Here is a 12,391-nt window from a genome sequence, read left to right as displayed (position 1 = left end):
ATTGTTTGGTGTATAGCGAAAATAGAACGAATCATCTGAGTACATACAATACGGCAGAATGTAAACAAAGAATTCAGGTGGTGTCGCTGCTATCATCATATTTCATTGTATTCCATTTGACACATTTGAAACGACGAGAAAAGAAATACGTAAATTAAACTTGCGTCGATGACATTTCGGAAAAGGTGACGTTTTCATTTATTTAGTCAATAATTGCGATTGTTTCCACCGAACACTCAAAATTCGCAAGAAAAACGCCGAATGAAATATTATAACGAAAAAATTCATCTAAATGAATTTCAATTAAATTCACAGAACAAAAGGACGAATTTATAATTTAAGATAGAATAGCATAGAACATGGATACCAAACTAGATGTAAGTATAAGTTGAATTTTATGCATATATTACGGAATGGCCCAATTCAAAGGTAAATAAAATTTGTTATCACTACAGATGCACGATGGCGACGATTATTCACTTGCAGGGGATATGTCCATACCGTCAGCACGAAGGAATAATGCACAACCCGGTCAACCAGATTTCAATACATTAGACGAACCGATCAAAGAAACAATTGTAAGAAATATTGACCATCCGTATGTGAAGTCAAGTGCGATTTGAAACATTTATTTTGATTACAGATGCGCGATGTTAAATCAGTTACTGCGAAATTCTATCACGTTTTATATCCAAAAGAAAAATCAACATTACTCAAGGTAATTAAACGGGCCTTTTATTAAATCACTTGAATAGTTAATCACTTGAATAATTAATTAAGGAGTGGGATCTTTGGGGCCCGTTACTGCTTTGTACATTCATGGCAACAATACTTCAAGGAACAGCAGACATAACAGACTCAAAAGGTGATGGTGGACCACAATTTGCACAAGTTTTTGTGATCGTTTGGATTGGAGCGATGATAGTCACACTCAATTCTAAATTACTCGGTGGCAATATGTAAGCACTAAAACGATTTTTGAAAATTTTAATTCAAAATAGAAAAAAATCGATTTCACAATGAAAAAAAAAATAATTTTTTTTCAGATCATTTTTCCAGTCAGTGTGTGTGTTAGGGTATTGCTTGGCACCTGTGGCCGGGTCTTTAATCGTGTGCTCTGTACTGCTATTCATTGAACAAACTAAATTTATATTTTTCTTACGGCTCGTGGTTACATTGATTGGCTTTTTATGGTCATCCTATGGTAAGACCACCGTCATGAACCGAAATTCCTTTTAAACACATGAAAAAAACTAGATAAACATATTTAAATAATGTCCATATTTCATTTTCAGCCGCATACGTTTTCCTGGGTGATAGTCAGCCACCAAATCGGAAACCGTTAGCTGTGTATCCCATTGTTTTATTCTACTTTATTTTATCTTGGCTTGTAATATCACACTCCGCCACCTAAATTCAAATATATGTGTTTATATTAGATATTAGTTGATAACTGTAAATTATGTGAATTTAAGTTTATCGTATCAATTGAGAACAATCCAATGTTTGCAACAACAAAAAAACTGTATGAAAACGAGTGTGTGTGAAATTTAAATTTCAGTTCATTCCAAAAAAAATTCAATTTTGAAACAAATAAATGAAATATATATATATGTAACTAATTCTACAATTTTAAACCATTTTCAAGTTTTTCAAGCAATCGCAGCATTTAAGATTTCTGTTTAAATCTAGAATCCAGCTACTAATTTCGAATGTTATTCGACGATATGTCAAAATGTTTATCATATTGTTGCCATTCCAAAATCATAAATGTATATACATAGCGCGAATAGCTACGTGTTAATATCACATATCAGTGAAAAAAATGAAACGAATCGAAATCCGGAGTGTAGATTATTATTGAAGCGAAAAACGTCATAACAACATCGACGCCATATTGAATGTCTCTGTGTGTATTTGTGCTGTTTTTCTTTCTTTCTCTGTTCGTTTGTGTTGAAATGTGTTTGTATTCGCATAGCACGAATAGAGTCGATGGTACGCTTGAAAGTCATTGTGTTTCTTTTGTTGACGAGACGCAAAACAAAACAAAGAGATTAAATACACAATTCGAAAATCGAAACGACGACGACGACTAAGAAGCAGATTCATTTTTCATTTGCAAATTTCAGTTGTAAACGTAGAAAAAATTTGGTCGACTCTCTGTCGACACACATTTTTGAATTTTAATTTTTTTTTTTAAATAAAAATCAAGTTTCAAGTGTTGTAAATCAAAAATAGTTGAAAAACACCAACAATTTCAAAACGAAATTTCGTGAAATAGACGAGAAACTAAAAAAGATTATAAAAAAGATTAAATGTATGTGTTCGTGTGAAATACAAAGACGTCTGACATTTAAATTTGCTTTAGTGCGTATTTAAGCAAATATAAAGTTTTTGCAAAACGAATTTAAAATAGAAAAAAAAGAAGAAAGAAAATCATAGCAAAATGACAACCACACCACCAAAAAATGCAGACGATTCATTGAGTGATTCGTGGATTGATATGAATGGCATCAAAAGTCCAGGCAATCTATCGGGCCATGTAACGCCATTACCATTTACATTTGGCGAAGAGTATTTGCGTTTGTTGCGCGAAGCACAACGTGATTCAAATCAATCGAGTCGTGTTGTATCATTGACCAGTTCCAGACGTGATACGCCAAAGGAAAGTCCAAAATCACCTCCAAACAGCCCGAATTTTGCGGACGATGAATTGCGCGGTGTGTATGTTAATTACTGGAATAAAGAAGGTGGTGAATATATGAATTTTCAAAATGCTGATTGGATATGGGATTGGAGTTCGCGACCCGATCAATTACCACCAAAAGGATGGAATTTCCAACATCCACGACGACGACCGGGCTATTCAATGCGTTTGGCACGTGTTGGCAATAATTCATTATTTTCACGCGAAGTACTTTACTCGTTATTGCTCACAAATGTATTGTCGCTGATTATTGGGGCTGGTGTTGGAGTTTGGCTAAGTAAACGTGGTGTTGGTTTCATCTTTGGCAATATCCAATCGCTTGAATGATTAATCGCCGATGATGTTTATGTACTGGACGGCATGAACTGGATTTAGATAACAATTATTTAAAAAAAAAAAACACAATTCTTCTTTGCGACGCAAACAACTGCATCGCAACACACAAACATATACACACACACACACACATAATCAAAACATCTGATGGCAACCGACGATGACTATTTGTAAACAGTCTTCTTTATCCATCCAATTCAACATACAGTTAATTTCCAGATGTTCATGCCTTCCCTAAATGGACAATGTACTGAACCAAACATCACGCACATTCAACTCCGGTTTTATTTCATATTATAATAATAATTATTATTTTTGCTTAAAACATATTATAAACATTTTCAAATAGATTTTTATCCGTAAAAAATTCATATACTTCAATATATATATGCGTAAAAAATTAACACATATATCTAACTATATATCTATAAACAAATATCCGAAATCCGGTGATGATATACAGAATGAATCTAACGTCGTGATTTAATACTACGCAAAATATTTGGTATGAACTTTTTTTAACGCAAAAAACCACACCAAACGATTTAAATCACTTAACAAGAAAAATTCACACGAACAAACAAATTTTTTTATAAAAGACGACGGATTTATTCTCAATGCTTCTCAATTTTTAAAAAAGCTGAAAATTATCAAAGTTGTTTTAAGCTTGTCTTTTTTGATAACAATATATATAGTTTTTTTGACAGTGTTTTTATAACGAGTTTTATTTGTCTTGCACGGTATAGATTACAGATTCATATATTTACTGTGAAAATAGAACCAAGAAATACAGAAGAAAAAAAAAACAAAACTCTTTTTACTATTTTACAAGATTTTCATTAGTTCAGAGAGTTCCAAGACTTGATCGTGAGAGAACCCGATATACATGAAATGAGAAAGCAAAATATGTCGAAAAATACGATCACATATATGTAACCGAACAGATAAAAAATTGATTGAATGGGTCAATTATTGGTGAATATATGATGTATCACGTTATTTATATAAATTAACTGCAAATAAACATTTAGATATCTAAACTGAAAAACAAAACGCAGAAATTAAAAGGAAGAACGAGAATAAGAAAGAAAAATGCCGAGAAAAAAGAACATTTTAGCAAATTAGACACGGTAATCGTCTTTCGTTTTGGTATATAGAAACTTTCTGCATTATTACAATTTCAATGTTATCATTTTGTTTATAAGAAAATCTAAATCATTTTTGGTTTTATTTTGATTTTTTTTGTAATTTGTGAAAATAAAGATGAAAATTGAAAACAAAAGAAGAGGTCTTTTTTATTGCTATTTTTTTTTTCATTTTCAGAGAGATATTATTTTAACGCCAATTTTAGCGATACTTAATTGAGCATCTGTATTTTCGGCTGGAATGTGGTTATCATGTGCAGACAAGCAATAAAAAAAACGATGGTGTGAAAGAAATGCGCAAAGGACCTTCAAACGCTTTATAATTCAATGGCTCTTCAACTTATAATCTCGCAAACAAATATATAGATTTATCACATTTCATCCGAACACATACGGGGTGTACACATGCACGAACAAATAACAGTCATATTGTGTACAGTGTACACTTGTATATACATTTTTTTTGCGTATCAAAGTCTACTGCTTCAGTAATAACAGCATTTGTAGCATCTATGACACCGCCTGTATGTTTGTGTATTCTAATTGAATTCATTATTGTTGATTTTGCATAAGTTTTTTTCAGACAATATATTTAACTAACTGGTCAGTTGAGCTGACAGTACGTTAGCCAGCTAAATGGACTAAAACAATAGAAGTTATTGTTATAATGAACAATCACTTCTATTAAAACAAGAAAAGTGATCCATCATTAAAACAATAACGTCTATTGTTTTAGCCCATTTAGCTGGCTAACGTACTGTCAGCTCAACTGACCAGTTAATTCAATATATTGTCTGGTTTTTTTTCCTTTTCTTGAATCCGCGTCGTCGACGTGACATTCATCTCGTGTTTCTGTTTTGCAAGTGAAATTTTATACGATGAAAAGAAGGGGCATTAAGACAATCGCATATAACCTTTGTAACAAAGGAACTGTATCAGGCTTTTGCTGATACAAACACACACTCGCCTACCTCTACACCTACAATCACTTGATTCATCGATTTAAAGTAAAGAGCCGTTGTTGAGTGTTTGAAAATGCGTTGTATGTCCAATTTATAATTAGGTACATGCGCATATCAAGATAATAAACAATTAAAATTTCTATAATTGTGTTTTGAATATATAAAATGCATTTAGTGGAATAAAAAAAAACTTCCGCACTTTCCCCCCTTACTTAGTGTACATGTGAAGGCCGCAAATTTTTTTCAATATTGAATACATTCATACACAATGTGCAAGTTTCTTGAGCAAATGATATATGCCGCACTCGAAAAACAAGAAACAAAAGAAGAAAGAACACTTAAGTGTGCCAAGCAAATGAAATATTTTGCAGGAGTCTTTTTTATTTTATTTTTTTGTATCGATATGACGACGATAGGTATTGGCTTGTTGGCGCGATGCACGACAAACGAACGACAACGACCACCGCCGGTCAAAACGCATGCAACAAATCGTCGTAAACACATTTGAATGGCAGGTTCTTTTCTTGCATAGAGAATTCTGTTTACGGTGTCGAATAATGATTTGTATGTCGTTTTTTTTTTCATCATGTTACACTTTCTTTTTTCAATTTAAAAAGTTACGTCGCAGTTTATTTTGGTTTGGCGAGTGAATCAGTCCGACGAAAGAGACAAAAATGCGTTTTTTTTATAACTCTGCTCATATAACAAATATATTATAATTAACGTCATTCTCTGAAATCAATTTACGTGATTTCCGTCTCGCTGCGCGATTAAATTTTGCCAATCGAACAACAACAAAACACGAAAACAACAACTAAAATGAACTATTTTTACTCGCATCCTATCTCTCTTGCTTTGAATCTTCGCTGATTCACAGCCGTTAGAATGTAACGTAAACACAACGATGACATTGTATTTATACTGTTATTTAAAATTGAAATTGAATCAAATAAAAACCGTTCAAATTTTTCATTTACCTTTTCAACCATTTATTTGAGTTGTACACAAATTATGTAGTCAAATCTAAATTGATATTCAAATGGCTTACAATTGGTAGTACAAAATGTGAAAATTTATTAGGTATTGCTCAAATGTCTAATTCACGTGCGGTATTAAGTACAGTTCAGTTTTCGTATAAATTTGTTTATCAATAGATGGTCTAATGTATTAGATAAAATGTACGTATACCTTACAAGTTTGTTTCGTTTGATAACAAAAAAAAGTCATTGATTATGCTTATGGCTATGCAATATTATAAATAAATATCTAATATATACAAATTGACATGTCTACCTACTTTTTACGGTACAAATAACAATGTGCAAAATCGAAAAGCAATTTTTTTTGTTAATTTTAATTTTTATGGTCTTGTCGATAAAAACACATTTTCGACATTTTTTCGATCCAAAATAAACGATTTTCGGTGAAAAATTGAAATTAATTTCGAATAAAATTTTCCAAACTGGTGAAAAGATTGTTAAAAATTAGTCATGATTTAATAACTAAAAAGAATGAAACGGCAAATTGAAATTCACAGCATTTTGTTGCGGACGTGAATTAAAGTGTCAACCATTTGATTATTTCAATTAGTTTATAAACGTTAACCCATGGAAATCGCCAAATTGGTTTTGTTTTTTCGCGATCGACTTTATCGAGTATATACTGTGGCAATGTGCTCGGGTAGTTGATTTCATTATTTGGATCACAATTGCCGATAACGATATTATCATCAACATAATTTGACGAAAGTCCCTTGATACCATCACAATTGACCAATTCTAGTTTTTTGTTGAAACAAATTTTAATCTCCGACAAATATTGTTCGCCATAGTGTCGTTTCTCTCGTACACAATGAATGGATGGATTGGTTTTCAGTGAATCTTTGATAGCATTGTGCAAATCAATGGCATTATATTGTGACCCCGGATTTATATTCGCTTTCGATAGCAAACCACTCATCGTATACTGTTGCAACCATGACAATCCTTGGCCAAAGTACTTATTCTCCGAATTTAAATCATCGATAATTTTTGCACATGTACCGTGCTTCTCCCACTCGTGTTGCCACAATGAATCCACCGGCGTTCCTATCAAATACAATCAATATTTTCAATCACTCTTTCTGAGAATAATAATACAACCGTATAAAAGTTTACCTTTTTCAATGTTCGTCCAGTATTGTTTCATTTGATCAATAATCGGTTCTAATGAGTGAATGTCGAAGGGTGCCGATTTATTACAATAGAACGGACCAAGTGTCCCGAATTTCGTCGGCCAAACGCCGTGAATGATCCAAGTATCTTTTTGCGATGGCAGCACACATACGTGATCATTTCCTTTGCCCATCCATGTCATACAGTCCGTAATTGGCCATCTCTGCGTAAATATCAGTATATCAAAATCGTGCTCCGATGAATAACGAGACTCATTAATTGACTCTGACCTGTAAATGAGATTGTAGAATAAATATTGAGGAAAATAAAATACGAAACCAGATTGAAGTAGTTTCAATCTGAAAACAAATAAATGGGAAGAGGCCATTTCTTTCATATCTTATCACAAAATGTCATGTGTTTTTATCAATTATGAGTGAATATATTTTTTTTCTTTTATTTCAATCGAGTTCAACGCGCAAATTAAATACACGACACCATATCGTATACTCAGCAAGATTTTTTTGACACGAGACCTCTGCGTAAGCCCTTAAACCAAAAGACCTTAATATATATTGGAAAAAGCCGTTTCCATGAGGAATTCATTAAAAAGAATTATGACGGTTCTAATGCATTTGGGATGCAAGAAGTCACTTTTAAAGTCAAACTTTTAATATTTTAATTTGAAAAGGGAATTTTGACATCAAATTTCTAATGAAATTCGAGTGAACTAAATGAAACCTAACGATTATGATTCGGACGTGGTTTTTGTTTTACATAACCACTTTTACTTTAAATTTATGTCATTGACTCATTTTTTGCTGATTCATTCATTTATACTTCGTTTCTTCATAAACTCCGACAATATTGTATTTTCTATCGATTTATGATTAAAAATTATTTGAAAAATTGTTTTACTTACCCAGTACATGAATTTATACACAAACTACTAATTGATAAAATGAAGACACACAAAAATTCCCGTCTTTTCATCATTTTTCCTTATTTTCGTTCTGTGCTAATATATTATTTATGATACGCTTTTGCTTTGTCAGCACAATATCTACTGACTAATTCAACGGCACGAATTTTTCTGATGAACAGAAACTCATTATCAAAAATACACACAAATAAAGAAAAATATTTATGTAAAAAAAATCTGTCAAGTATGTTTTAGCAATAACAAGAATAAAGAAAACATAGTATAGAACTAGCGTCAATTTTTGTTTGAATGAAAATAAAAGAATAATCTAAATGTCAAAACAGTTTCTTCAGTTTTAATTTGACATCAGGTCACTCTATTCAAATGATTTAATGAAAGGCCCGGTCAGTTGGTAAAAACTAAATTGATAAATGAACAATTGACGCATTTCAATTTTCACAAAATAAATATTCATTCGACGCATTGGATTTTTTAAGTTTTAAATGAGAAATATTCAATCTAACTTCAAAATTACAAAACACACAGAAGAAGCTATATCAACAATATTGGCGCCATCTTCATGTGAAATTACTAATTTCAAATTAGTAACATGTTTGAACTTCGAATTCGTTCTATACATTCCGTTTTTGCAATCACAGTTATATTGAAATTGATTTTAGTTGTAAAAGCATAAACATTTCCTCCGAATTCAAATGGCAAATAATACTTGGATGATAATTGAACCCTTTGGATTTGACGTCGGAAAAAACCTAAGTTTAAAATTTTTGGGGAGGTATGGACACAAAAAAAATTAAGATACGAACATTGTGTCACTGTAAAGACCATTTTGATTCAGAGATTTTCACTATGTTAAGAAATGCGTTCAATAGAGGCCGATTATGCAAGTGCTGTGGCAATTATTGTTACAGTTCGAACAGAGATTCCAATTAAAATAGTTTCAAATGTATCTCTATTCCGAAGAAATTATTGACATAATCCATATGAAACCTTAACGCTATGCGCGTCAAATCGACGTTATTCGACGATATTCTATGTGTATATATGAAATTGTACATTATGTTTTACAGTTCCTGCGCCGTCTACTGTGATTGAGTCGTAATTCAATACACAAAACATAACAGGCAACGCGCGCACATAAACGGAGTTCGTGTGTTACTGTGTATCAAAGCATGGCAGTAGTGACAGTTGGGCAACGCAGCATTGAATAATGGCACAAATTTGTGCTCAACAATGGCACAAATTTGTACCAGCAACCAATAGGGTTGCTATAGTTCATCTGGCAACCGATGCGAGCGCGTCGGTCATTTTTTGTCACTGCCGTGCTTTGCTGTGTATAAGGCCGCATGCTTGCACAGCACTGTAAAACATAATGTACAATTCTATATACACATGGAATAGCGTCGAATAACGTCGATTTGACGCGCATAGCGTTGAGGTTTCATATGGGAAGTCCTCACCAGGGGTCCGAAGGGTCCAATTTGCTAGAGGTTTTCGAGCCAAATACACTGAGATAACCCCCTGGGAATGACAACATGAAAAGATAGAATAACACTAGATAGAATTGGATTTTTTGCTTACCGCTTCTCGATTTTTTTTCCAATTACCCCTCTTAAATTTCTACCTTTAGGACGTATGTATTGTTGATTCATTGAAAACTGTGGACAATTTTTCCCACGATGAAAAAGTAAAATTTGTATTTGATGTAGCTGTAATCGCGTTGGCATTTGTTCACCCGACTGCAGCTCTCATAACATTAAGACTAAGTGCATTCGAAATTAAATGTTCTTTCCGACTAATAAGCGTACCGAAATGATGCTCAAAGTGTAACACAGCTAGCGTCACGACTTTGACAGCTAAACGGTTTTCGCTTTGACAGCTAAACGTCATCCAGGATTTTTTGATTGGCTGATTGACTCCCTCCCCCTAAAACTTTTTCCCGCTTTTTCCATGCCCATGTATGGTGTAGTTATTCTTCTAACCTGATTAAATGGGACATTAGACGTTTTCACAGAGATTAAGTTAAAACAAACTCACATTTATTACATTGACTCGAAATTGATCGGATTTCTTCTCAAAATGTATGTTCATTGTTCAGCTTGTGAATCTTTTGTCGTTTTTACTTTTTACAGAAATTTTAAAGACTTCATCAACTTGAAAAATGAAAAAATCAACTGTTTATCTTTAAATGAATGTATTTTATTTTTAGAAAATTATGATTAGTACATTGTTTCAACCTGTTAACATAAAAATATAAAATTGATTGTATATATTCGTTGGCACTACAGACTACAAATTTCTTCTGATATTTATTAATGGCGGCTCTGTTCTCTGGTGTACTATTCTGCGCAGTTGATAGCATCTTTTTAGAAGGCTTGAAATTCACAATTTTATCTGCGTTTCCAGAAGTTGAACTTGGTCTATTCCTTTCTGGGTCCACAACGCTTGATCCGATAAATATAATTACGATAAATTGTACCAATAAATTCGTGACAAATGATTTAGCTATCATTTTGTTATTTTTTAAACTTTTAAACTCACAAACAATTTGTATTTAAAATCGTTGTTTTTAGTTACGCATTTAAAATTTAAATTCGATTTGAAAATATGAAAAATGTTTTATTAATCACGAAGGGCAATCGCACTTTGAATACTGCAGTTGTGCTGCTCTCTGACATTTATAAGTTCAACCCTATATAAAGACATTGCTTTCCTCTTCTTCTTCATTTGCAAGAAGCATGTGCTTTATAGCAGCTTAACTTTGAGAAACCAGGTGGCAGCACATCTGCGTGTTCGAAACCCAATACATTGCTTTAAATGGAGTGCGAGCAGAGCGTGATTAATCATAAGAAATTTACATAGTTCTACGTAAAATATGTTAGTATTGTCGACTTTACGAAAATACATCTTTTTTGCTCAAGAGAATTTGTTTGCTTGTTTGCAATACAGCACATCAAATGATGTTTGCAAAAATATTGAACAGGAAAGTATTGATCGAAAAAATTGAGGTCACAGAATGTGCGAATGAAAAACAGCAAATTATTTGATAACATCAAATAAAATTTATTCACAATTTAAAATATTACACTCGTTTTATCAACAAATGTTATCTCGTATTTTATTCGATTATTAGCGAAATATATGATTGAGCATAGTTAAAATATACTTTAGATGTTCGTCTTCAGATGCCGAAATAGTTGACGATGATTTCTTCGAACCCTTTTTCGGTGAATTATCGGCCGCGTTGGTTGATGGTTGATCGGTTCCCTTGACTGCAGAATTCTTTGCGAGATGATTTGAGACTTTTTGTATGGCAGTTTGTGAAATAATATTATCATCCACATGCAAAGATTTAGAAGACTTCTTTCCTTTTTCAACTGCAACGCACATGCTTATCAGCCAAATAGCCAAGAGGGTGACAAGTAATTTAGCCATACTTTCGAAACTTGACAAACAACTTGTACTCAGTAAATGTACTGTAAATTAAACGATAACCATTCTTGCTTTTATATGAATCTTACGACAAAAGAATTCATTTAAAAATTCCGTAAATGGAAAGAACCATACATGAGTTCAATAAAATTTATTTATCCAACCAGATGATCGAACGAAACATTGTTTCAATATTTCTGAAAATCGTTCAATAATTTGTATGGTGCGTGTGCAGTGTGCACATTCTTGTAACGATATTTTATAAGGTGCGTGTGCAAATTTCAGGGTTATTTCAGGGCCCATAACCTGCACACTTTGTGCTAGTTTGAGTTTTCATGTATTTTTGCGCAATTTTATAAAGCTTTTGAAAAATACGTGCATATTTTGTGCATTTTTCGACCAATTGACGTGCTTATTTTGACCCCACAATTCCTCATTGGGACGTACTAAAAGTCAAGATTGAAAGTTGTGCAAATGAGTGGAGACACTGAGAAGCCAGTGACAGTGCTCTCTAAGAACTCAAAACATTCGAGAGTTTGGAATTTTTTTAAAAATTGTCGATTTGGCAGAGGGGCATGTGATTTGAAATCATTAGTTCGAAAGGAGGTATTTATATGAAGGTTAAGCCAATTCTAGGTACTAAAAGTCAAGATTGAAAGTTGTGCAAATGAGTGGAGACACTGAGAAGCCAGTGAGAGTGCTCTCTAAGAACTCAA

The 12,391-nt window shown here is 32.8% G+C and overlaps 3 protein-coding genes across 3 annotated transcripts; 2 read left to right on the top strand and 1 right to left on the bottom strand.

Moving 5' to 3' along the window:
- The first annotated feature begins 175 nt into the window (after positions 1 to 175).
- On the top strand, positions 176 to 1,545 carry LOC116336915 (protein YIPF6). Its single transcript, XM_031761139.1, has 6 exons — positions 176 to 377; positions 456 to 578; positions 644 to 718; positions 781 to 959; positions 1,047 to 1,204; positions 1,296 to 1,545. Exons 1-6 carry the CDS (start codon positions 360 to 362, stop codon positions 1,412 to 1,414), a joined length of 672 nt encoding a protein of 223 aa, XP_031616999.1. The 5' UTR covers positions 176 to 359; the 3' UTR covers positions 1,415 to 1,545.
- Positions 1,546 to 1,964: 419 nt separating this feature from the next.
- On the top strand, positions 1,965 to 3,145 carry LOC116337107 (BCL2/adenovirus E1B 19 kDa protein-interacting protein 3). Its single transcript, XM_031761429.1, has one exon. It carries the CDS (start codon positions 2,447 to 2,449, stop codon positions 3,032 to 3,034), a length of 588 nt encoding a protein of 195 aa, XP_031617289.1. The 5' UTR covers positions 1,965 to 2,446; the 3' UTR covers positions 3,035 to 3,145.
- A 3,055-nt stretch (positions 3,146 to 6,200) lies between these two features.
- LOC116336944 (ribonuclease Oy-like) lies at positions 6,201 to 8,527 on the bottom strand. The gene is made up of 3 exons (XM_031761182.1): positions 8,226 to 8,527; positions 7,307 to 7,593; positions 6,201 to 7,237 (listed from the first exon to the last, which is right to left on the bottom strand). The coding sequence occupies exons 1-3, from the start codon at positions 8,297 to 8,299 to the stop codon at positions 6,708 to 6,710; spliced, it is 891 nt and encodes a 296-aa protein (XP_031617042.1). The 5' UTR covers positions 8,300 to 8,527; the 3' UTR covers positions 6,201 to 6,707.
- Positions 8,528 to 12,391: the final 3,864 nt, after the last annotated feature.

The sequence above is a fragment of the Contarinia nasturtii genome, unplaced genomic scaffold, assembly GCF_009176525.2.
Source record: "Contarinia nasturtii isolate CC-2019 unplaced genomic scaffold, AAFC_CNas_1.1 Cnas_scaffold_220, whole genome shotgun sequence".
In the NCBI taxonomy this organism is placed as follows: Eukaryota; Metazoa; Arthropoda; class Insecta; order Diptera; family Cecidomyiidae; genus Contarinia; species Contarinia nasturtii.
The sequence above is the reverse complement of the archived record's forward strand: the minus strand, read 5'-3'. Positions and strand labels throughout refer to the sequence as shown.